The sequence below is a fragment of the Dermacentor albipictus genome, chromosome 7, assembly GCF_038994185.2.
Source record: "Dermacentor albipictus isolate Rhodes 1998 colony chromosome 7, USDA_Dalb.pri_finalv2, whole genome shotgun sequence".
NCBI classification, from domain to species: Eukaryota; Metazoa; Arthropoda; class Arachnida; order Ixodida; family Ixodidae; genus Dermacentor; species Dermacentor albipictus.
In genome coordinates, this window is record NC_091827.1 from 12567700 (window position 1) to 12591967 (window position 24268).

A 24268-nucleotide genomic window follows, 5' to 3' on the forward strand; every position below is an offset into this window, starting at 1 on the left:
TGTCGTTGCCGGCTCAGTATCTCGCGTGATTAGAGAGCAAACAGCTAAATACAAGAAGAAGCAAATGACTGCCCGGTTCCGCTGGCGCTAGCTGCGCGGCGACGGAGAGGCAGACAGCTGCGGCTGCTTGAAAAAACAGAACCGGTTTTCAGTCGGCAGAAGCGCTTTCCACGTGCGCCTGTACAAACCGCAGGGTTTTTCTCGGGAACGGTTGAAGTTACCCGAGCCAAGTTATGTCAGCTACGGACTTTCAAGATGCGGTATATGGCACCGTCGACGAGAACGCCACCGATCTGCACAGCGTCAGTAGGTTTTTGTGGGACAACCCCGAGCTGGCGCTCCAAGAAGTGAAGTGTCACCAGTGGTTAACGGACTTCCTCGAAGCTCGAAACTTCGATGTAACGCGACACTTCCTGTTGGACACTGCGTTCAAGGCTGAATTCATCGCCCCTGGGGGATCCGATGGTATGTGGCTTCTTTTGTTTCGATTAGCTTTAGCATTTAGGTGTATTTACAAAGCTATGCATGCGGATATAAAATAAGAGCACCTACCGGCGTGCACGCATGCTTATGACTGAATGCAAAGTTTCTGTGTCATACGCTTCTTCTCTACATTTCTAGCTCAGTTTCTAGGTCTATAGCTTAAGTCGACACAGTCTTTAAGTCGCGAAACATTATGATAACGTTAGTTTCGAATCTGAGTGCATTCCTGGAGCCCGCCACAATTACTTTCATTAGGCCGACTGGCCAACAACCACATGTTTTTTGTTCTCTTGCGATGTTTTAGTGCACTAAGTTGTACAAAAAATTTTTCGAATTGAAAGAAAGTAAACCATGTTGAATAATTTAAGTACAACTGGGGACCAATGAGTACTTAGCGCACACAGTACTCTGACTTTTGGGCGTGGCCGTTCGCAAGGTTAAATACGGATCGTACATGTTAATTTACATTTGCGCAACGGTGGAGTGAAGGAATGTTTTGTACACGCAGTCATTACAGTTGAAACATTTCATCGAGGCAATCAACCCAGCTGAGCGCCGCACACATACTCGGAATGAGTCGGTATGACATATGGGGTGATTCATTGCGTTTTTGGGTATATGCGATGTGAGCGCTACAACCTAGCTAAAGGTAACACTGTCACAACATTAGGGCAACCTTAAAACGTATAGAAGCACATTGTCGAAGAATACGGCCGTGGTATCCCTTGACAACCAGATGCGCATATCCGTGGCTTGGCACATAGTCCGTGGCGCAGGTGTCACTTGTTCTAAGCCAGATTCTTGCGCCGCTTTAGAGTTTATAGCAACATTCAGCTATTGTAACCGAGCAGCAGTGGGAACTGTCACAGCGTTGGCAGCAACCCGTGTCACAAGCACTGTCGTGCGGCTTTCGCGCGATTGTGTTGGGCAAGCAGCCGTGGTCACGTGAACGCAATAGCGAACGTAAGAAATGAAAATGTAGAAAAGTTCAGCAAGCGTAAACAAACCTAGATAATCCTATCCGAAACTGCAACTCTCTTTAGGCAGCTTAGACGGGCGCGAATTGCGTGTGGATAAGATAACCATGATCCACAAGAAGCCTCTCAAGGTTATATACAGTTCAAACAGAGCAGCGAACCTTGGGCAGATCACGCGGCATGTGTGCAAGTGATAGCTTGAGGTCGGCACGTGTTCATGTAAACAGGCTTTTGGACGCGCATTTGAAAGAGTAGCGGCAGCGTAGGAAATCTGAGCCGTAGTGTGTGTGATAATAACAAACATACGCGTTCAGCCACTTTTACCAGATATACTACGCGACACCATACTTTAAAGAATTAAACGAAGTGCCGCAATGATCGTGGCAGTCTCCTGCTGAAGACGTGGGGACCTGTTTTATTTGCAGTCGGGATGGTCGCTTTCCAATGGCAGCGACACGTGCAAAAACATTCACGTAGTTCGCATTAGTGGTCGGCTGAAGACCAGCACGTGGTAAAAATCGAGCTGGGCCCTCCAATGCGAGATCCATCGCGGCCTACTGTGTATAGGTTTTGGACGTTAACACCAATCAGTTAGGCAATGCCTGACAGGAGCAAGTTCAAAGGATTTTAATTACGATCATCATTTATTTTTAAGGGCCCATGTGATGTGGTTACATAAGGGTAGAGGAGGACAGGGGGGAGCTAGAATAAACAACGAAGAGGACCGATTCCTCTGAGAACAGAACTAAAAAGTACACTGAACACAACGGCAAATCAGTACAAAAAGTAACACTATACATATAAATCGTGAATCACAAACATGCGCAGTAGAATAATATAGAGAGGTTAGATTTCGGGAAAACTGGTAAGCAGCTGTTTAAATTTCAAGGGCGTTGTGCTGAACAACAATCTATTCTTCAATTGTTCCACCAGCAAGGTGCAGGTTTGAATCACTCGGTTAGGGAAGGTTAGGCCTTCATCGACAAGCGGCAGTCGTCGAAGCATTCGATGTAACTTGCATGCGCTGCCGGTGCATCCGTGTTGGCTGCGCGGCTGTAAGAGGTGGCTTTTCACCCGGTATGCCCCTAACGAAACGTTATTTAGACAGGCGCTATAAAGAAATTCCATAGTCGTTTTCTGTCGAACTCAATATGATGGTCTACGGACAGCCTGTGGGGTGTGTCTTTATGTGGTACTGTAGTCGCCCGCTTTCAATAAACTGTAGTACAACACTCCTCAGCGACGGTTGGTGCACACGGAATGCAAGAAGCACGAAGGTAAGAATTGATTGATTGATTGATTGATTGATTGATTGATTGATTGATTGATTGATTGATTGATTGATTGATTGATTGATTGATTGATTGATTGATTGATTGATTGATTGATTGATTGATTGATTGATTGATTGATTGGGTTTGGTTTAACATCCCAGATCACTTGGGCTACGTGAGGCGCTGTATATAGATGAGGGCTCCGAATTAATTTTGATCACCTGTGGTTCTTTCACGTCCATCAAAATCAAAGTACACGAGCGTTTTCGCGCTTCGAACCCTTCTGATTGTGGCCTCTGCAGCCAGGCAGCGAGCCTGCGACCTCAGGCATAGCAGCTCAACGCAGTATACAATGAGCCACCGTAAGATAGGAAAAAATAACATCGCCAGGATATGATATTACTTTAAAGATTTTGGTGGTTGAGGTCTGTAGATTCTCAATTCTCAAAAGAATCTATTGTTAAGCACTTTTGTGTTTAAATAATGTGCAGGCTTAGCGCAACCGTAAAAAGCTTCTTCTACAAATATTCTAAGCTCAATACAAACGATTGAAAACCCCTTTCATAAAGGGCTGCGGCGGCTAAAAAAACTTCAAAGAACGTTTAATGGAAAGGAAACTTTAGGAAAATACACAAATGGCTCGACGCACTTTCCCATAACCTAGCATGGCATTCACTTTTGTAAACAGGTCTTGCAGCGCTTTGGGAAACATTCAGTTTTTATTGGCGCGACACAAGACGCAGAAAAGAAGCACAATTAGACACATCGTTGGCTAACCAAATGCTTTATTTTTGAAGAAGGTGTTTTGAAGGAAGGTATGAAAAATGCATACGCATAATAAAGGAATACAGAACAGAATAGGCACGTCTATAGGCTAGTCTATTTCGATTGTCGATAAATGGAGGAAGGGAGAATGTCGCCGCGTGCCGAGACGCTGGAGGCGTCAACAATCTTCACTGTTCGTGGTAATTTCAGAAAATGTTTGCCCTTTTCAAAGATAGGAATACAATCGCATCTCTCACACTGGGAAGCGGCATGACTTTGCGGTGAGCCTTTTAGTGAAACCGTATGTTCGCGTACGCGGTCGTTGACGCATGCTCCCTTGCCGGGTGTTGCAGCGATTGCACGTGAGTGGAATCTCGTATACAACCTGCGTGCGATATCTCAACAACACGACATATTATTTTATTTCACTTCGTATTCCCCCGTATTACATTTCACCTCGCATCGATCACCAAATGAAGGTGGGGATACCACCATTCAACTCCAACTCTTACTTTCAATCATTTTTACCACGCACTGCCGACGAACCACCTTCCCGCCTCCATCACCGCCATCCGTGACACCACTAATTTCATGCCAACGACTACATATGTACTCGCCACTCCTCTATGTAATGCCCTCGGGCCTTGAGAGTATATAAATAAATAAGCAAACAAATGTAATTAAATACATCACTTCAAAAAAGAAACCATTTGGTTGTTAGGGCTCAATCCCACCGGCTACTGGTGGAGGTCACGCGACCATTTGCGACTGGGGACCAAAAAGCGACAGAATACGACTGCGCCGCGCACACTGGCGAGAGCGACCGGCCAGTGACGGCTCACCATTGCATCGCGGCGGAAAATAAGCATCAGCGTATAGAGACGCCCTGATCCTGCTCACCTGATTGGCTTCGCAGATTCGCGACTGCGGTCGTGCGACTGAAAGAATCGAGCAGTGAGCGACTGGCCCAAAATGGTCGCTTTTTGTGGAAAGCGACCATTTGCGACTGGTCGCTTTGCGACCAGCTTGGTCGCGCGACCACTCTCACTCGCGGGTGTGAATGAGCCTTTATTTAGTCGGCGCTCTGTCCTGTAGTGCTTTTCTATGTACCGTGTCACGCTGTTAAAATTGTGCCGTTTCACAAAATTTACCAACTAGCCCAACCTAACGCACCTTTACACTTTACACAACAAAATATGCTTAGCGTTGTTTTTAAGTAGAAATAGATTTGTTTGCGTGGCCTTGACACGAATGATGTGACCTCGTGGTGCAGGTCCTACGGTCGCCTTCCTCGCAGAGTACGACGCCCTTCCGGACATCGGACACGCATGCGGGCACAATCTTATCGCCGAGAATGCCATCGGTGCGGCCATTGCCGTCCAAGAAGCCATGAAGACGTTTAAGAGCATACGCGGCAAGGTAATCTTTACAATCGTCTTTTTCTTTTATGCTGCACGCTCCACCATCTGAGGCGGCTTCCCACAAGATTGTTGACCTGGATCTCGACAGTCGCGGCAGCAAAGTGTTGACGTCTTTGCGAGCGCTTACTGCTTGTGAATTCTATTTTTACGGCATTTTGTTTTGTCGCCGCATTGCAGTCATTTTGACAGGTGTTCAGAAATAAAAAACAAAAGAATGAATCAAGAGGCTGCGATTATGAGTATTATACCCTTGACACATGGGCACTCCAAACTCCTTTAGGTAAGGGGACAACTACCGGAAAGGCATTCAAACGCAGTGACAGGCGATAAAGGAGTATCTCCCTTACGGGAAAGTTCGTTTGCTGGAAAGCAGATCGCGCATCTACTTTTCGAGCGGGAAGGGCGTTACTGTCTCACACAGCGTGCACAACTCGTCGATTGAAAGAAACCTGTCACAAAACTACAGTGCCCCATGAGTATATTTTTTACCTTGCGAAAATGTTTTAATTTCTCGCCGTAATGCGATTTGTTTAATAGCGAAGATTTACTCTAGCTATTCTCTCAAACGCTCGCATCACGTCGCCCGCATCGCAACACAAACGTGGGCTGTACCATGGCAGCACCATAATAAACAGCACGCAAAGCCAAACATCAATTCTACATAGTTGCTGGACCAATTTAAGTTGCTGCTAAGAACGCAAAAGCATGAAGAAAATATACGAATATGCGCATTATAAGCCACCAAACTTGTGGGGAAAATTTTTTGAGGTTCTACAATCGTTAAATGTAATCTACGTACGCAGTTTCTTTAAGATGTTTTCTACTTTGCTGCTCTAGGAAGCAGCGCTATTCCTTTTTTTTTTCCTTTTTTTGCAGCGTTCATCTGAGGAACCACCTAAAGAAGTTAGTCCGATGCCATGTGTCATCGGTGCTACCCCTTTCTGTTAACGGGCCTTCAGAGTAACTAAATGGTTTTAATGCAAATGACCACTTTTTCTCGTGTGTCAGAGGTATTACTTAGATGAATTTCAGCTCTGGCAATGTGTTATATTATATCAATGTACTTTTTTCAACGTTCTCTGTTCCTCCTGGTAAGGATTAACGTAGTTTCTTTCTTTTTAAATTATTAAAATAATTTTATGCAAGCACAAATCGGTCACATCAAAGCCAAAACTAGATTCAGCATCGGAGTATGCTGGCTGTCGTGACGTCAGTGGCAGGGTCAGAGCAGGCATGTGGAGAGAAAAGCCGAAGTATTAGATATCTAGGGACATTGTATTCAAATACTGTTCGTACCGCACTACCGTCTTTTTTTTTCGAAAGATATACAGTATACTACCTCTAAGTCGAACTTGAAGCAGCAGTGAAAATATAGTCGTTTTATCAAAAGTTAGTCTTAGCAGAACCAATCCACAATATTTCGCTGTTTCCGGTGAACCTAAATATTCCCAGCACGAAACACTAAATGAAATAGCATTAATTAACACATACATGCAGATATAAAGATTCATTTACACTACTTGCATGATACAATGTATTGCCCTACGCATTTATGTTTAAGCTATTCAATATTGAGTATTTGTTTCTAGCCGGCAGTCCCCATGCCTATGCTCTGTCACAAATGGTCACATCTCGTTCAGGTTGCTCAAATATTATTCGGTGCCGTCACGGTGTTTGAAAAAACAATGCACAAATGTATTCAGGACATTATCGAGTGCATGATGTGTCAACATTAATGGTTCTTGCGCCTCCGCATATGCATTATTACCATGAAGAGGTACCTCAAAGACTTCCTCGATAATTGTTCCATGGTGTCAGTCCTTCAAGTTCCCACGTCATGGTCAACGCTGCAGGCGTAGTTATGTACAAAGAAGCAGTAATTAAAGCAAAACTCATCCCGAGCAAGGAGGACTGGTCACATTGAACTCCCCATTTATGCTTATAGGACCGCGAATACACAACTTTAGATACTCCTTTTCTCAAGAACAACGGAAGAATTGAAACCGGTGCGACGAGATATAACGCGGAGAGATCCCGCAGTACGTTTTAAAACTTGATACTTCGCTACTTCGGGACAGTTAACCAGCTTCAAATTCATTCGAAATAGATTTATTGTTCACCACTGCTAGGGAGGCCGGGGGGGGGGGGGGGGGGGGGAGAGGTTCAAGACAGTAAAATGCGCATTGATCTATTGCCTTTTGCATTTCCGGATGATGGGATCAATCATAATTCAGTTACTCTGTGCATTCATAATTCCACAGTTATTTGCTGTTGTTTGTTTCTGCTCTTGCACCGTGCGGATGAGTACCGTGGCTGCTTCTATTTCTATGTCGCTTCGAATTGCTTTTCCGCGATTTAGACCATGCTGCCTTTTAGAAAGTTTTAAGAATGATGTCTGCTTGTCCTAAGCATTGCTTGACGTTGTACCAGTGTATGAGTCATCAAACCATCATTATCCGCCCTATAATAGCACAGCAAGGACTAGCAGTACTGTTGAATAAATTAAATAATTAATTATTTAGATAATTTGTGGAATAATTACCTTTCTGTGTAGCCAGCAGCCTCACATCTTCCAGGTTTTCCGATACGGGCAGTTCGCTGAGTCGATTAGCAGGCGTCAGTGGCGGCTGTGAAAGTTTAACTTTACTGAATTTGTAATTCATGTTACACGAATAACATTCTTTTTAATTAGTCAATGGAAACACGGCCAAACAAACGCATATTTTCTAATATTTTCAAATTCCGCTTGCTTGGCTTCAAGAAGAGGGGCTTAAAGACAATGTTAATGTTTCGCTTCAAGCATGAAGTGCAAAGTACAATTTTCTTCTCTTCCACCGTGATCGTAACTGTTTTTTGCATAGTTATTACAACATTACGTCAAGTCGTGATCAACGCGCTTTTATTTAATTGCCTCAAATTCCACCATGCTCACAACTCCCACTGATTCTGGCACTTCCGGCCATTCGCAAGTACGAGTTTTCGATGAATATATAAATGTAAAACCTACGTTGTGGTCTTAATAAACTTGGTACTTGATGCCGCAGGTTGTTGTCCTCGGTACGCCTGCCGAAGAAAGTTGCGGTGGTAAGGAACTTCTGGTCGAAAAGGGGGCTCTGAAGGGCATCGACGCAGCAATCATGTGTCACCCTGGACGGAGAGACGTGTTGAGGTTGGCATTCACCGCGACACAACAGGTAATACTGCAGTCACGCGGGCACACCAAAGGGGCTTTGAAGTTAAGGAGTATAAAGATTTCAAAGGTACAGTTATTTGTTCAAGGAATATGTGTCAGTGCCACACGGTCTCCAGGTGGTCGCCGCTGAAGCTTTTAGCATGCAGATACCTCGACCTATGTTAAAACGCCAAAGTGACGGAGAACGAGAAAAATCAACGACCCGCTGAAAAAAGAAAAGCGAAAACGCTTCGATGCGTAGCAGCCGGTAACCAAATCGCATGTGGCACTCATGTTGCACCAATATTGCTGATGGCGAAAGGCCATGCCGTCGCTACTATACTGGCGCATTCATCATTGAGATTGCGGGTGTCGGAAAGTGTTTACTGCTTTAAAACTTCTATAACACAGTGAAACTTGTCTTTAACAGGTAAAAATTGAACCTCCATAATTATACACAATCTTTTTTTTTTCTTCTTTTGGACACCGTCTAGCCTCAACAGTATTCCTCTGAGATTTCAAAGGACAAACACGGACTCCGTTCACTCAAAGCTCCCTTCAATTGGGCCTCCCTTGATGCGCCCGCTTGACGGCGCCTGCCTTCCCATGAAGTGGACGATCGTTGGTTCAAAATACTTGGAAAGTGCCCCCAGTGCCCCTGTGACTGGGCATGATGATATCAGACCCTCTTATCGTCTTTTTACTTGGACGCAGCGCGCATAAAATGTGTGCTTGCTACAATCCTGCTCCTATGCCAGGAGACCACTTGCTGCTTTGCAATTTTATTGCTCTATCTAGCGTCGTTTATCATCAGTTGGCGCACTGTGGGGTGTGTGTGTTCACGAAATTTACGGCGAGATTGTGCGTGTGTGCGACCGTTTGCACAAGAGACGGAGCCGCTTTATAGACGGATTCCGGCAACTCTCGGCCATTTCTGCAACGTGTCACATCTTCCCAGCCCCAGGCGTTTACCCGGCAGCTGTATGCAAATGAGCATTTGCGCCGAACAGCAGCAAGCTCGGCATGTTGGATTGACCTTGTGCCTATGACTACGCAGTAAAAAAATGTTGCACCCCTTCGTGCTTATCTTGTCTTCCAACAAAAATTGTTATCAACCTTCCGTGCATTTTTCTTTCTCTTCAAGCTACAGCCCTCGCCACTTTCCTCTCGGGAACGCTATATCTCGCTGAAACACGCAGGCCATTGGGGAGCTGAAAGTACCGGAAGCGCCATGCTAAAGAAAACGAATGGACGCAAGATATATTGCGATTGTCGTCGAGGGAAGAGATAAGCCTTAACGGGTGCAGATTCTCCTGACAGTGTGGCGTACTAGTGGATTGAACCATTTACTGGGCTATTCAGCGTACTCCCCATAGCCAAGGCATGCGGACCATGGAGTCCGCGATCAAACTTTAAATTAAGGACTGCACGTCAAACGTGACGTTGGAAACCTTTTGGTGCAGTCGTCAATTTCTCTTTCAACTCTCTTCGTTCCGTTTATAGTGCTATACCGTTATACAAATAACAAAAAATAGAAGAGACTGACACAGATGTGCGCACATGTGAGTCAGCTCTTCTCATGTTTTACCTTTGTATAACAGTAGAGTGCAGTAAACAGAACGATGTCATACCAACTAGCTCCACTTCAAGCCTTATTGAACAGTTTAGGCGACTGAATCGTAAATAAAATTATTATTTTTCGGCAGGCAAGTGGCCCGTATACTTTTGCTCACTTGTGTATGAAGGATTCATGCTTTCTAGTGCTTTCCACGGTTCGATCCGGAACGACGGCCAAAATTCTAGAGTGACTGTTCGGATTTCGTCCATGCGAAACTGGAGTCAGCGTATACAATTTCGTCTCACTTCTATCGGGCTGGTGTCATGAATCCATAATTTCGCAGTCAACTATCCCATTTCGCAGCACTACTTACTGAAACTGCCAGCAGAGAGCAAAAATGATCAGCGCGAGATCATACCGGAAGTCATTGCGGCCACGTCACACAAGCAGGTACCGAAAATGGGGGCCCGATAAAGCCCCGACTCTTGCTCCGTACGTTTTCAAAGCAACCAAAGACGCCGTCCCACAGCGGCCACAATGTTGTGTAGGGATGCCAGCCCGAGGTTATTCGGCAAGTGTCCACCTAGTTGACACATCCATTTCATCTGCTGCTGAAATGCTGATTGGCTGGGGGCGCCTGTCTCCTTCTGACGCTATCCCAGCCCAGCCAATCAGAACTTCAACAGCAGACGAACTGGAGATCTCCACTAGGCGGACATTTGGAGAATAGGGTCCAGATGAAGACGGAAGTGACGTGGCCTATTTCTGCCAGAATCCGCGCCTCGGCGGAGGAGAAAGTGAGGAAGATCTTCCGCGGAGTGAGTAAATCCGCAATGACCAGTGGAAAGCGCAAACTCTCTTCAGAGAGATAATTGGAAACCGCGTTAGTCGCTACGGACAAGAAATTCTCCTTCACGTCGACGAGTGGAATGCATCATTAGTGTGGGTAGCCCGATTTTTCTTTCGATGGCAAATGCTTTATGCCTTTAAATTTAAGATGCCTTCGATTTGCAGCATATACATTTGGACAGTCTACGTTTGCACCTTTTAGAGCTGGACCAAAATATTTTCTATATTGGCATACAACAACTTCACACTCAGCTTTGGCAATAACAGCGTCCCTCAACGCAGATGGTGATCCGTTTCAAGGGCAAAGCGGCTCACGCGGCCGCATCTCCGTGGGAAGGTCTGAATGCCCTGGATGCTGCCGTTTCCTCGTACCTCAACATCGGCCTTCTTCGGCAACAGATCAAGCCCACGTCTAAAATTCAAGGTACGGACCCCAAATGCCACGCATTGTTTCCTTGTCCTTCTCCTGTCGGATATCGGTACTGAAGGCTATTACTAGCAATCCTTCAGTTACTTCTGGCTTTAGTTGTTCTAGTTGAATTCCTGGATGAAAGCTATTCATTCTGTGCTAACTATCGTCACCGAATTTTGCAGCGACGCTATTCAGGGGAGATCCACGGTGATTTAATTCGGCGGCAGTGAAACGCAGCGCACTGCGTCGGGATCGGTATCAAGTGTCAATCAAAAAACAGCCAGCCACGCAGCCTACGTCGAAACCTCGAATTTGCTTTAAACCGTAATTATTATATAACAGAATTTGTTCTGCCAAACACCTAACTCTAATGGACAATATTTCTCGCGGTTTAGCTTAGCCAGTAACGCGTTTTTTTTTTCTTTTTCACGTTGCGCTTTAAGGAGGTTACAGAAAGTTTTTCTTTAACCTGCTTTGTTGGGTATATCTCCCCTTTCGAGTCAATTCTTTCGTTCCATCTTTGGAAAGCAAATTTCGACTCCTGGAGGCAAGAAGTGCACGCGCGGGGCACAACACAGACTCCGTTGCGCAGGAGTGCGCTGCGTCTTCACCTGATGTCGCATCCGTTGAGTTCCCTAGTGGCTTCAAACACATTGAGTGAACTTGTCGAGCTCTTAGTCCGTACCCGAGTGCACGTGTGGACCGAGCACTAATTAAGGAAGAATTTTCTTCCCTGAGATAAAGGCATGGTTCTCTTTGTGAAGGTTGTTGTTCAATTTGCTGCGAAACTTTGAAGAAGCCTAAGTGTTTATCTCAAGATTCAGTTCTCTAATTTTATCCACTTCATCGTGTAAATTTTTTGGGATACCGTATGTGACTAGAACAAGCATCATCGGTGCATTGTTTCTTTTAATTTTGATAGCGTGACATCTGTGCTTGGTTTGTACAATAATATTTGTTGTGCATAAATGCAACACGTTGTACCGGCTTTCTGCTGAGTTTATTTTGACAGCGATGCTGTTTGAGCTGGTGGTTTGGCCGGCGACCGTGCGCAGCAAAACCTCGCCGACCAATGAGGTCGTCGCGCCCGCCGGCACGGCTTCACCGTAGCTTTGCCTCGCCGCATGGAGGCCGCCCATGCGCAGATGCGGATCTAAGCAGTGACGTCACCGCGGGGGTATAAAAGCAGCACCGCTCCGCCTCAGCGCCGGCAGAAGAGCCGGGTCTGCGACGAAGCGAGAGATGGAGCGCGAAAGCCACCGCGCATCTACTCGAGAGCGGATGCGACGACTTCAGTCCAATCCCGAATATCGCGCCGGTGAAGCGGCGGCGATATTGGGATTCCGTCAGCGAGTTGCGGAAGATCCGGCGTTATGAGCTCGCGTTACCGACCAAAAGCGTGCGTGCAACCAGACGCGTCGACAAAACGATCCGGGCCTGCGAGTCAGGGAGAACTTTCTGCGGTAAGTTCGGATATCCATGGGAGGTGCCGACGAACGGTTTGCCCGCTAGTTTCTAAGCAATGAGTTTGGCCACAATTTCCGAGTTTATGATAGGCTCAGGTTTGACTTGAACCTGCCTATACGGTTACCTCTGTGCGCAATAACAAAAAGCGGGAGATTGCCGTGCACATCCTACGGACAGCGTTTCTCGACGAAGCCTGGCTTTGCAAGACGTGTCGCGATTCGCTACTCCTAGGCAAGCTTCCCCACTTTAGCACGGCTCTTTGGGGGTTAACTACGACACCACGTAGAAAACTTGACCGAGTCTGGAAGCATAACCCCGCATAAACTTAGCCGAACAAAGGATAACCTAGATGGGGCCACCAGCTTCGCTTTTTACACAGTCTTCGCGCCACTTGTGCGAAGCTGCCCCCAATCTTTTATTATGTATGAAAGTCGGCTACCCTCAGTGCTCCATCGTTGCTGAAAAGGTAGAGCCATTGAAGCTGCTTGAATGTATTTTTTTTCCTACCCTCCTGATTACACCTTGTACTTCTGACTTGTTGGAAGTGAACTCGAACCCAAATCCCCTCCTTGTGGCAGGCATCATCGTGCACGGTGGGACGTACCCCAACATCATTCCCGAGGAGAGCGAGCTCAAGTACCACGTGCGGGCGCCCACCACAGACGAGCTGGTCGATCTGGTGCGCAGAGTGGAGAACTGCTTCCACGGCGCCGCCCAGGCCACCGGATGCTCGGTCGAGATTGAGAGGGGCACCCTCTACAAGCACGTCATACAGAACGCCGCCATTGCGAGAGCGTACAGGAAGCACGCACAAGCACTGGGTGAATTTCGTTCCTGGAATCACCTGTCTGTCTGTCTGTCTGTCTGTCTGTCTGTCTGTCTGTCTGTCTGTCTGTCTGTCTGTCTGTCTGTCTGTCTGTCTGTCTGTCTGTCTGTCTGTCTGTGTCTGTCTGTCTGTCTGTCTGTCTGTCTGTCTGTCTGTCTGTCTGTCGTTCTGTCTGTCTGTCTGTCTGTCTGTCTGTCTGTCGTCCTGTCTGTCTGTCGTTCTGTCTGTCTGTCTGTCGTTCTGTCTGTCTGTTGTTCTGTATGTCTGTCTGTTGTTCTGTATGTCTGTCTGTTGTTCTGTATGTCTGTCTGTTGTTCTGTCTGTATGTCTGTTGTTCTGTATGTCTGTTGTTCTGTCTGTCTGTTGTTCTGTCTGTCTGTAGTTCTGTTGTTCTGTTTGTTGGTCTGTCTGTCTGTCTGTCTGGCTGTCTGTCTGTCTGTCTGTCGTACTGTCTGTCGTACTGTCTGTCTGTTCTGTCTGTCTGTCTGTTGTTCTGTATGTCTGTCTGTATGTCTGTTGTTCTGTCTGTCTGTTGTTCTGTCTGTCTGTCTGTATGTCTGTTGTTCTGTCTGTCTGTAGTTCTGTTGTTCTGTTTGTTGTTCTGTCTGTCTGTCTGTCTGTCTGTTTGTTGTTGTGTCTGTCGGTCTGTCTGTTTGTTGTTCTGTCTGTCTGTCGGTCTGTCTGTCTGTCTGTCTGTTTGTTGTTCTGTCTGTCTGTCGGTCTGTCTGTCTGTTTGTTGTTCTGTCTGTTTGTTGTTCTGTCTGTCGGTCTGTCTGTCGGTCTGTCCGTCCGTCATTACTCGCAGATTACAAAATAGGCAAATAGCAATCCACCGCGCTGTTAGCGGCTATAGTGTTGCGCTGCCAAGCACAAGGTCGCGGGATGAAATTCCGACCGCGGCGGCAGCATTTTTATGATCGGGGCGAAATACAAAAAACGCCGATGTCCCGTGCATTATGGGCGCGTTAAAATGCCCTGATGCTCAAAAGTAACCTGGAGCCCCCACTACAGCGTGCCTCATAATCAAATCGTGTGTGTGTGTTTTTTTTTTTTTTGCACATAAGAGGCTGAAATTCAAATAAATTCAGCTCGTATGGCAACGGAGGACAGTAGCGGTTTTCTAAGGGTACGAAATGGAACTAGCGAAAGCAGGAAAATGCGTTGCGTTGATGAAATATGGAATTCATTGTCCTTGCTCTCTAGGGGGGGGGGGGGGGGAATGAAAAGCCGAAGTTATTTGTATAAAACCAAGTGCTCCAGTGCGGCGTCACAGATTAACCATTAAGAACACAGCATCTTATACGCGATATCTTCCATTTTTCTGGCAAATACATCTCTAATTTTTCTTCTTGCTCGCAAACACAGGCTTCGAGTTCCAGGACGCTGACTTGAGCGAGCAGCCGCCCACCGGTGCGTCGACGGACTGCGGCAACGTGTCGCACCGCATCCCCACCGCGCACCCGGTCTACTCGCTGGGCAGCGGCGCCCGGAACCACACGCGAGAGTTCGCCGAGGACGCCAACTCCGAGGAGGCACAGGCGCCGACGCTGAGTGTTTCCAAGGCCCTGGCCCTCACCGCGCTCGACCTGCTCACCGACCCGCAACTGCTGGAGGAGGTGCGCAAGGAGTTTGCAGCACACGGACTAACCCCTTAACTACCATGCCAAACCGCGCGTAACACGGTGGATTCCTGTTCTCTCCAACTGGGCTAACCTTCGCCATTATCTCCGGCACTCTGTCTAATCTGTTCGTTCCGCTGTTGTATCGTTACGTTGATTTTTATGACACGACCATTTCGCACAAAGGTCAGAATGAATGACTGAATAAACATGTTTACTCGTAAATATTTTCTTTTAGTTCTGCTGGAGCCCGGAAGGCGAATGAAAATTTAGAAAAGGAAAAATTGTAATGCACCCGATTGTACAGCACGAAACTAAAAGCGTAACCCATACGGCTTTCTCAGAAAATTTCCTGCCGCAATCAGGTCGATGATAGTTTTTCTGCCCGCCTCCACCCTGTAGTATATATCTGGCTGGCTGGCTGTACTCGATACGTGTAACACATCACGCTATGCGCGTCACGAGTGCGTGAGACGCCATGAGCCACGCGCCGCAGAGTCGTACACTAAGCGTCGCAGCAGAAAACATAAAAGATATAGAAGCTATGGTATGCTGCAGCAGAACAGTTTGCGCTGTGCCGCCACCATAACTGGGGAAGCCAGGCAACGCCGACTCAAACACTAGTTAAAGGCAGAGCGCCAACGAGTCGCACAAGAAGTAGTTCAAGAAGGGGGCTCCATGTTGAATAGAGTGTGTTGGTGTCACTGCGTGGAATGCGTCCGCATCAACATAAAAGGTCATCCTTAATGAGTTCCGCTTATTTTTTTTCTCATCTGTCTCATCTGGTGTGTGATTGCGCATGGAAGGCATTGCAGCGAGTTTTAGAAAGGTATACCCATGAGAAAAGCTTTAGGAACCACAGGTTCAGCGAAAAAAAAATATTAAATTTAGTTCTAATTTGCATGCACCAACTGAAATTGATAAGTGCACTTTAAAGTTCGCGAAGCCAAGTTAGAGAGATGCAGCCCTCGTCGCTTCCAAGTTACATTCATAGACGGAGAAGAAAATCGGTTTAATTGCTGACCTTCTGGACTTTTGCTCAACGGAATACATCAGAAGCGACGAAGAGCGTGTGCATCATGCGAGTACAGTTGTGCCTATGGCCGCTTCAGGGCCACCATTTCGGGCAGCCTATCGGTGACGTGACGCTTCAGCGCAGCGGCGCTTTTCTAAAGTGAAAGCTTTACTGGCCGCGAACTTGCGATTTCGCCGTGGCGGTGCTCCGAGGAGGCACATGACGTCACAATGCGCGCCTCGCCGCGGTTATTTCTCTCTCCCTCACTTCCTAGTCACTACAGCGCATGCGCCACTAGTAGCACCGAGCCACAGGTTTTCCGCCACTGCAGGCGCGGCGCCTTTCCGCCGGCGCCGTTTGGTATGACGGCACATTGCGTTCCTCGTCGTTGCGCTTGCCTCCGCTCGCTTCGCCAGCTGCGTCGCATGCCTGATAACATGTCGGAGGATTGAAAAGGAGAGCTCGCGCGTGACACAACCACAGTTCAAGCGGCAGTATGGACGGCGACAATTCTGATAAGCAGGAGGAAGCCTGGAATCGACATCGGAACGAGATGAAGAAGAAACGAATCGCCCATGAAACAGAGGAACAGCGCGCCGAACGACTGGCTAAATGCAGCAACATAGCCAGACAACCAGACAAACCTGGACTTGCAGTCAAGATTAACCAAGGCTAACCATGCAAGGCTAACCATGCTAGCCGGACAGGCCGCCATTGGAATCTGAACCTGGCAACGTTTAACGTTAGAACGTTATCTAGTGAGGCGAGTCTAGCAGTGTTATTGGAGGAATTAGAGGCTAGTAAATGGGATATAATAGGGCTCAGTGAGGTTAGGAGGACAAAAGAAGCATATACAGTGCTAAAAAGCGGGCACGTACTGTGCTACCGAGGCTTAGCGGAGAGACGAGAACTAGGAGTCGGATTCCTGATTAATAAGGAAATAGCTGGTAACATACAGGAATTCTATAGCATTAACGAGAGGGTGGCAGGTCTTGTTGTGAAACTTAATAAGAGGTACAAATTGAAGGTGGTACAAGTATATGCCTCTACATGCAGTCATGATGACCAGGAAGTCGAAAGCTTTTATGAAGACGTGGAATCGGCGATGGGTAAAGTCAAAACAAAATACACTATACTGATGGGCGACTTCAATGCCAGGGTAGGCAAGAAGCAGGCTGGAGACAAGTCAGTGGGGGATTATGGCACAGGCTCTAGGAATAGCAGAGGAGAGTTATTAGTAGAGTTTGCAGAACAGAATAATATGCGGATAATGAATACCTTTTTCCGCAAGCGGGTTAGCCCAAAGTCGACGTGGAGGAGCCCGAACGGTGAGACTAGAAATGAAATCGACTTCATACTCTGCGCGAACCCTGGCATCATACAAGATGTAGACGTGCTCGGCAAGGTACACTGCAGTGACCATTAGATGGTAAGAACTCGAATTAGCCTAGACTTGAGGAGGGAACGGAAGAAACTGGTACACAAGAAGCCAATGCATGAGTTAGCGGTAAGAGGGAAACTAGAGGAATTCCGGATCAAGCTACAGAACAGGTATTCGGCTTTAACTCAGGAAGAGGACCTTAGTGTTGAAGCAATGAACGACAATCTCATGGGCATCATTAAGGAGTGCGCAATAGAAGTCGGTGGTAACACCGTTAGACAGGAAACCAGTAAGCTGTCGCAGGAGACGAAAGATCTGATCAAGAAACGCCAATGAATGAAACCCTCTAACCCTACAGCTAGAATAGAACTGGCAGAACTTTCCAAGTTAATCAACAAGCGTAAGACAGCGGACATCAGGAACTATAATATGGATAGAATTGAACAGGCTCTCAGGAACGGAGGAAGCCTAAAAACAGTGAAGAAGAAACTAGGAATAGGCAAGAATCAGATGTGTGCGTTGAGAGACAAAGCCGGCAATATCGTTACTAATATGGATGAGATAGTTCAAGTGGATGAGGACTTCTATAGAGATTTATACAGTGCCAGTGGCACTGTATAAATCTATCTGGACCGTCGGTCCGTCCGATAGATAACCGTGGCACTGTTATCTATCCGCCCGGAGGATGCCCGGATGCGCGGATGCACGGTTTCCATCCTTAAATGGTAAGGGTGGAAAAGGTGCTAGAGGGAATCAATATCGCGTTTAATCTCTCATACAAACAGGCGGGCACAATAGTAGAGCAACAGCTTCCATATTTGTTTCATGCGGACGACATTGTGTTGCTTGCTAATAAGCAAAGCGATATCCGACATCTGGCTAATATCTGTGGACAGGAAGATGAGGATTCAGGATTGAAATTTAGCGTTCAAAAATCAGGTTTTGTGATATCCAATGAAAACAGTGAACAGACAGTGTCAATACAGGGCAATACAGCTGTGAGCCCGCGGCGCGTCTAGGCCCTGGGCTCATTGCAGATCGCTTTCAATATAGTGCACGCGCTTCCGTGCCATACGCAGCGGCCGCCGGAGTAGAACACCCCGCACTCTCCTCCCCCGGCGCCTTCGCGGCGTCGTGCCCGCGCTTTCCTTTCTTGCACTCGCCCTCGTACGCTTTCGCTCGCACCCACAGCATGCGAGCGAAATGCGAAAACACCCGTGTTCTTAGATTTAGGTGCACGTTAAAGAACCCCCGGAGGTCGAAAGTATTCCGAAGTCCCCCAGCACGGCGTGCCTCATAATCAGATCGGGGTTTTTGCACGTAGAACCCCATAGCTTTTTATATTTAACTCAGCATGCGGCGACGATGCTATAGCGTCCTTATATAGAACATCACAGCGACGACGACGGCAGAAATGCGCCTGGAGTGTCCATATAATTGCTATCGCACTAAAATTCAAAAAATGGGCACCTTCTCTTCTGAACGTACATGTCATGGTACCACGATATATCCGCACTAAGGTACTCGCAACAGCCCGATCATAAGTTAGCCAGTTTGAGAATAGGCCCGATGGTTTATGTACAGGTTTTACAAGTCGTGTGGACGTTTTCACCAGTGATAGCGAGAACTTCCTCTCTAGACTGTGGTGCGGGAGTACAGAGCCATGCACGGCAGCTTCTGCAATGCTTTTGCGCAGGGGTTCACACGCAGTTACCACAGCCCAGAGGGCATTATGGCGATATTCGCTGAAAATATCCATAGTCTCAACGAAGCGCACACTCGAAGTATTCATCAAGGTTTTCAAATTTTCTTGCACTGGCCCTTAGCGAATTATGTGTCACTCTTACGTGCTGGAAAAGTGGCGCCAATAACCAAATCGCTTAACCTGAGAATGGCCATCCTTCCAAGCAATGGTCCGAGAGTACAGCGGTCTGATTTTACCATAGTTGGCTCTGAAAAGAAACGCATTTTACGGGCCGCATAGAAGCTTTAGTTTCGGTTCTAGCGTTCACCATGAAGCGCAGCCTGCACAGACTAACGAGCCAAGCACTTAGGCATTCATCCCCGCCTTCTTCTGAAGCCTACCGGACGGAGCGACCGTGTGTGATTCATTGCAGAGAATTCTGACTACGTCAGCGATATCAACCCTAAACTTTCTCACTAGTTACTTTCCTCCCCTTTCCCCAGTGCAGGATAGCCAACCAGTCTTAGTCCTAATTAACCTCTCCGTCTTTCAGTTATCATTCTCTCCTCTCCCCACCTTTTTGTCTTTCAATTTATCCTCAGTAAAGGAAGATTTAGCTCCAGGGCCCCTATGTCTCAACACTTGGGAACGAACAATTCGTTTTCTAATAAACCACTGCACCGATTTTGATGAAATTTGCTGCATTTAAAGAAAAAAGTTAAATTCTTGTTACGGTGTTTAGTATATTTCTTATTTGCTCCGTCAATTTAAAAATAATGTCTTGAAGATCGGACAATTGCAAGCAATACTAAAACGTAAAGTTTACAACTTTTCAGCTTATCATTCAAAAAGAATATCGCATATCTATAAACTGCTTCTAGTGCTATTTTGATAACATAACTTTTCAGAACAGAACTGCCTCTCGTACGGTGCCTAAATTTGTCAGACTGCCTTGCCCATTTACCAGTGCTGCTCACCGACGAATTGTAACACAGGGGACCGGGCTTCGTCAAGCTGCAGTCAAGCAGCTTTTCCTCGCCACCTTCATGTTCTTCTTGAGATGAACAAGGTTTGATTGATTGATTTGTAAAACCCTCGTAGACAATGTAACATTGTGACGTAAGCTTGTAAATTTATAAATCACATATGTCCGCATTAGATGCTTAAGAGTGGCAGTTTATAGAACTTCGATGTGTATTCTTTGTGCAGAGTTAGGGCATATGTAAACTTCGTAGTTCAATTGTTTCGAACGTTAGCAATTTCCGGGAATTTTTGTAAAAACTGCCACCCCTAAATAAACCCTTTGCTTCTGGCAGTCACTAGAAATTACCTTGTCACTCAAATGCAATAAATTTAAATCACATCTCTACAGTAGTTGTCTGATCAAAACGTTTCTGCCTTTTACATGTATTTAACTAGGGATATCCTAGTTCACCCCCAGCTAAAGCTTCCTTTTAAAGCACAAGCTAACATGCCTTCCGAACAAATATTTTTAAGTTATTTCTAGTGCTATTTTACTACGTTCTTTTTTAATGTTTGCTTGAGACAAGGCCGCACTCCACTTTTGACAGATCTGACAGATCATCAGGATCTGTGATGCGTGATGGCGGAGCTATATTACCCCCACCAAGCTCATACTGTCATGGTTGACATGCTCGCTCTGATACTTCAAAATGTTGGTTTAGGTGCGGGAAACCTATTGCAAGACCCATATGAGCGTTTTTGACACGCTGGAGCAGTTTCATTCGTGGATTGCACAGCTAGCCATTTACACTTCAGTTAATTCCTTCGTACATTGAGTTATTTATACCACAGATAACATTTTCTTGTTTTTTTTCTTTTTCTGCGAATGAACTTTCCATGGCCATGAATAACGGTGATAAGTTGTTTGTATTTTCCTTCACAGGGAATCGGGCTTTCTGGGTTAAATGGAAAATACCACTGCGTAACAGCCGTCTGTGCTTCTACTACCTGAATAGGTCGCAGGAACCGACCCGAATCAGCGCTCTCGCGAATCTTCCGGCCCGTACGCGAGAACGCCGCGCGCGGTTACGAGCCTCGCGAGCTTTCGAGCGATAGCAGAACAAGAAAACGCAGCCTCGGGGACAGACGGCAGTTTCCACTGCGGAGACACGCTCGGCTCTGCGGCCAATGGACGTGCCAAGCCATGTTCTCCTCCGCTGTTGTCTGCTCGGCAAGCACCGGCGTTCCCACGTTGGAAGAAGGAAAAGGAAGGCCTCACGAAGGCCCTTTCGCGCCTTCGCCGCCTCCTCAGCGCTGCTGCAGCCATCAAGCGACGCGTCTTGGCGGCTGTATATATATATACCGCGCTCGTTGGCACTGTCGCGTGCTCGTTTTACAAGTGAGTATTGCATCGCTTCCGCCGCTGTAAGGCCGCACCAGATGTGTGGCCCACTTGCAGCGACGCATCGTGCCAAGCGCAAGGCCACGTGAGCCTGTTTGCTTGCGACGAACTGGTGTCGTTGTTGTTTCTGCGAGATAACGTATCCAATTGAGGGCAATTAAGTTTTTTTTGTATTCCATAGCTGCCTTGCATGGAAGGCCCCTTCACAACTGTACTGGGAGGTCTCTTGGCTCTGGAAGTCGCTTAACGCGCCTCTCACTGCTTCATAACAGGCGACCGTTCTATACGCGCCAGACGCTTATCACGTCATTGTCTGGTGTTATTTCGTATGCTGTTCAACACTTCGCATAGCCGCAAACGCTGTCCGCGCACAACGGGAAATTGTTTCGCGCAGCTGCCTTTAAAACGTAGAGCCAGTCGCTTCGCATCTACCTGCTCCCAGTTGCTTGAAACGGCGCACACTGAGGCGAGACCATGGACGGGGCCTTCAGCAATATTGTCAACAACGTAATCGAAGGAAAGTCCGTGGACTTCTGGACGCTGGCGCGGTTCATCTGGGAGCACCCGGAACTGGCCCTCAGGGAGGAGATGGCGCATGTCAAGCTCTCCGACTTCCTGGAAGAGCGAGAGTTCAAGGTTCAGAGGAAATATCTCCTCAGCACGGCGTTCAGGGCAGAGTTCAGCGCGCCCGGAGGAACCGATGGTGAGCAGAACATCAGCGCTTGCATGACCGAAACTATTGCATCGAAAACTCGTCTACTGCGAAACATCGACTAATTAGCCCCGATGTTGTGACTAGAATGAATTCTTGGGTCACGTAGGAAAAACGCAGTGAGCTTCAGCGCAAGAAGTCAGTGTAGGAGAACAACCCTCCGTAAAAGGACACGAGTCACACGTAGATAGACTTGGAACAGTAAGATCTTTTTCTTTTCGGCACAAACCTTTCTCTATGTAGCGACTACTCTGCGACTTGGTAATGCTTTTACGTTCAAGCACAAAACCTTTAAAAATCAATTCGGTTGCATTTCTCGTATGTAACCGATTACTATGGCAGATGGCACTAACTTCAAAACTGCCAGCCATCAGCAAAGTGCTCAAGTTGTTTGCTCGTTGACACAAAATTTGATTGCCAGCGAAGCTATAGCATAATGGTAACTGGCTTCGCGGAAAATTGCAGACAAAGAGTCGTGAGTGGGGAACGTGCTTTGTAGGCGCATTCTGCTTCGACATTAAGAACGTCCTTTTAATCAAGTTGCTCAGTCTGTAGCGCAGTGCTAAAGCACATATCTATAATGTGCAGTAACATTCCTTGCATTGGCTCTATTTTCTTAAGGCCTAAAACAACGTAAACTATCCAGTTGCAAAACACCGTTATGATGAAGACTTGCCCCAGCCATTATTTTTCTATGTACGGCAGTACGAACCTGCGATGCCGCTTAGTGCTACTTGTTCTTACCAGTAGCATTTAGAAACCTGTGCGTCTGTTTTCGTGCCTTCCTGACTTCAGTCACACGACGGGTGTTATTGGCCCTTTAGCATCTACGTTATACATTCATGACTCATGAACTCTGAGAGGTTCTCAAATAAGTGTCAAAAAGAAAATCAACCGTTAAGTACGGAAAAGCCACCACGCTATAGACGTCACGGTGCGCTGAAACGCGAGAGAGCATGCGTTTTCCAACCTACTCTTGATCCGTTTGGCGAATGGTACAGCGGTTTGGAAGTGGTACGCTGAAGGCGGTCATTAGAACACTGCCAAAATGATAGGCGCACATCGACGACGCTCACAATGGCAAATGTCAGAGAGTGGAAGTACCTTTCAAGTAAGCATGTTTACCACTAAAGTTACTAGAGAGAGCTTTGTATCTGTGATCGCTCAGGTACCGTGGAAATCGTGGTTGGTACATGGATTCGTCTAATCATGGATTCACCATGGCTTCGTACTTTTGGCACCAAGCGTCCTTGTAAGGTTATTTCTCACACTCTTTATCTGTCTAAGTTTGCAAGCACTCATATTTGCCTATGCGAAGCAAGGCACTTAGCCTCTGCGCACATACACGCATAATCGTGGCATAATCGTGGCGAAAAAACAATCCACAGAGGAGGTGCCGGATTTGAGACATAATTGCCGCTAAATGGACAGGGACGAACCACAGACGCACATACAAAAAAAATCTCTACGACATGGTCGCCAATTATGACACGGTTTGCAGTGGCTGATTTCCTTCGCGTCTGTGATTCGTGTGCGTTATTTTAAGGGCAATTATTTCCCAAACAAGTAACAACTAGGCCAACAAGAAGATCTTCCGCAGGTGCCGGTGTTGGGGTCAGAGCGGCGGCCGGAACTACGACAGAAAAACCCTCTGTCCCGAATAAAAGCGGGCCAGATGTCGGCTCTACACGCAGCTGCCCTCCTGACTGACTACGGGCTGGTTCCTTTTGCGTAGAACTCAGCAACAGTGCGTCTAGGAGCAGCACATGTGTTGCAAGCAGAAGTGCACAGCTTGAATGCACTCATTCTGTCACGCGGCAAGTAGGACAGGGCGTACGCAGCGCCCATACTGCGTAGGACAGATGTCAACAAACTCGGCAGCACACACATCCCTATAGCGAGATGGTTTTCTCACTTTTCTTGCGTTTCTGCTTGAACAAGAGAGAGAGAGAGAAAGTTCTGTGCTGAAAAGCAGAGAATTCTGCAGGCATATACATAAGAGCCTACTGCTACTCTGCAGATAGGGAAGGGTTTCGGGACTGAAAGTTTCTTGGAGAGGAGGGGTTGGAAACCAACAAAATAATTTCTCTAGTTGTGGTATGTATGCATAGTTGAGGCAAAGGTGCCGGTGTTGACATGAACAGGCTAGAGCTTGTCGATTAAGCCAATGTCATAAAGAAGTAGCAAAAGAATTTTGAAACCTTACCGTTGCTTTCAACAAGAAGGCATGGGACCTAGTATTTTTTCCTAGATCTATATAGTCCTTCTTGGTAAGCAGAACCCGTTCA

At 46.9% G+C, this 24268-nt stretch overlaps 2 protein-coding genes across 3 annotated transcripts in view; both read left to right on the top strand.

The window, feature by feature from the left end:
- Positions 1–15048, top strand: LOC135904427 (xaa-Arg dipeptidase-like). Its single transcript, XM_065435227.1, has 6 exons — positions 1–465; positions 4773–4918; positions 7965–8114; positions 10782–10923; positions 12957–13199; positions 14570–15048. Exons 1-6 carry the CDS (start codon positions 234–236, stop codon positions 14857–14859), a joined length of 1203 nt encoding a protein of 400 aa, XP_065291299.1. The 5' UTR covers positions 1–233; the 3' UTR covers positions 14860–15048.
- Positions 14681–24268, top strand: part of LOC135904425 (xaa-Arg dipeptidase-like) — a 21294-nt gene continuing 11706 nt past the window's right edge. The window contains exons 1-2 of one of the 2 annotated variants that reach the window (XM_065435225.1): positions 14681–14820; positions 21711–21971. In XM_065435225.1, coding sequence (XP_065291297.1) covers positions 21743–21971 — 229 coding nt within the window. In that variant the 5' untranslated portion in view covers positions 14681–14820; positions 21711–21742. Of the gene's footprint in view, positions 14821–21067; positions 21266–21710; positions 21972–24268 lie in introns of those variants that run through there. The other variant, XM_065435226.2, reaches the window with a different exon arrangement.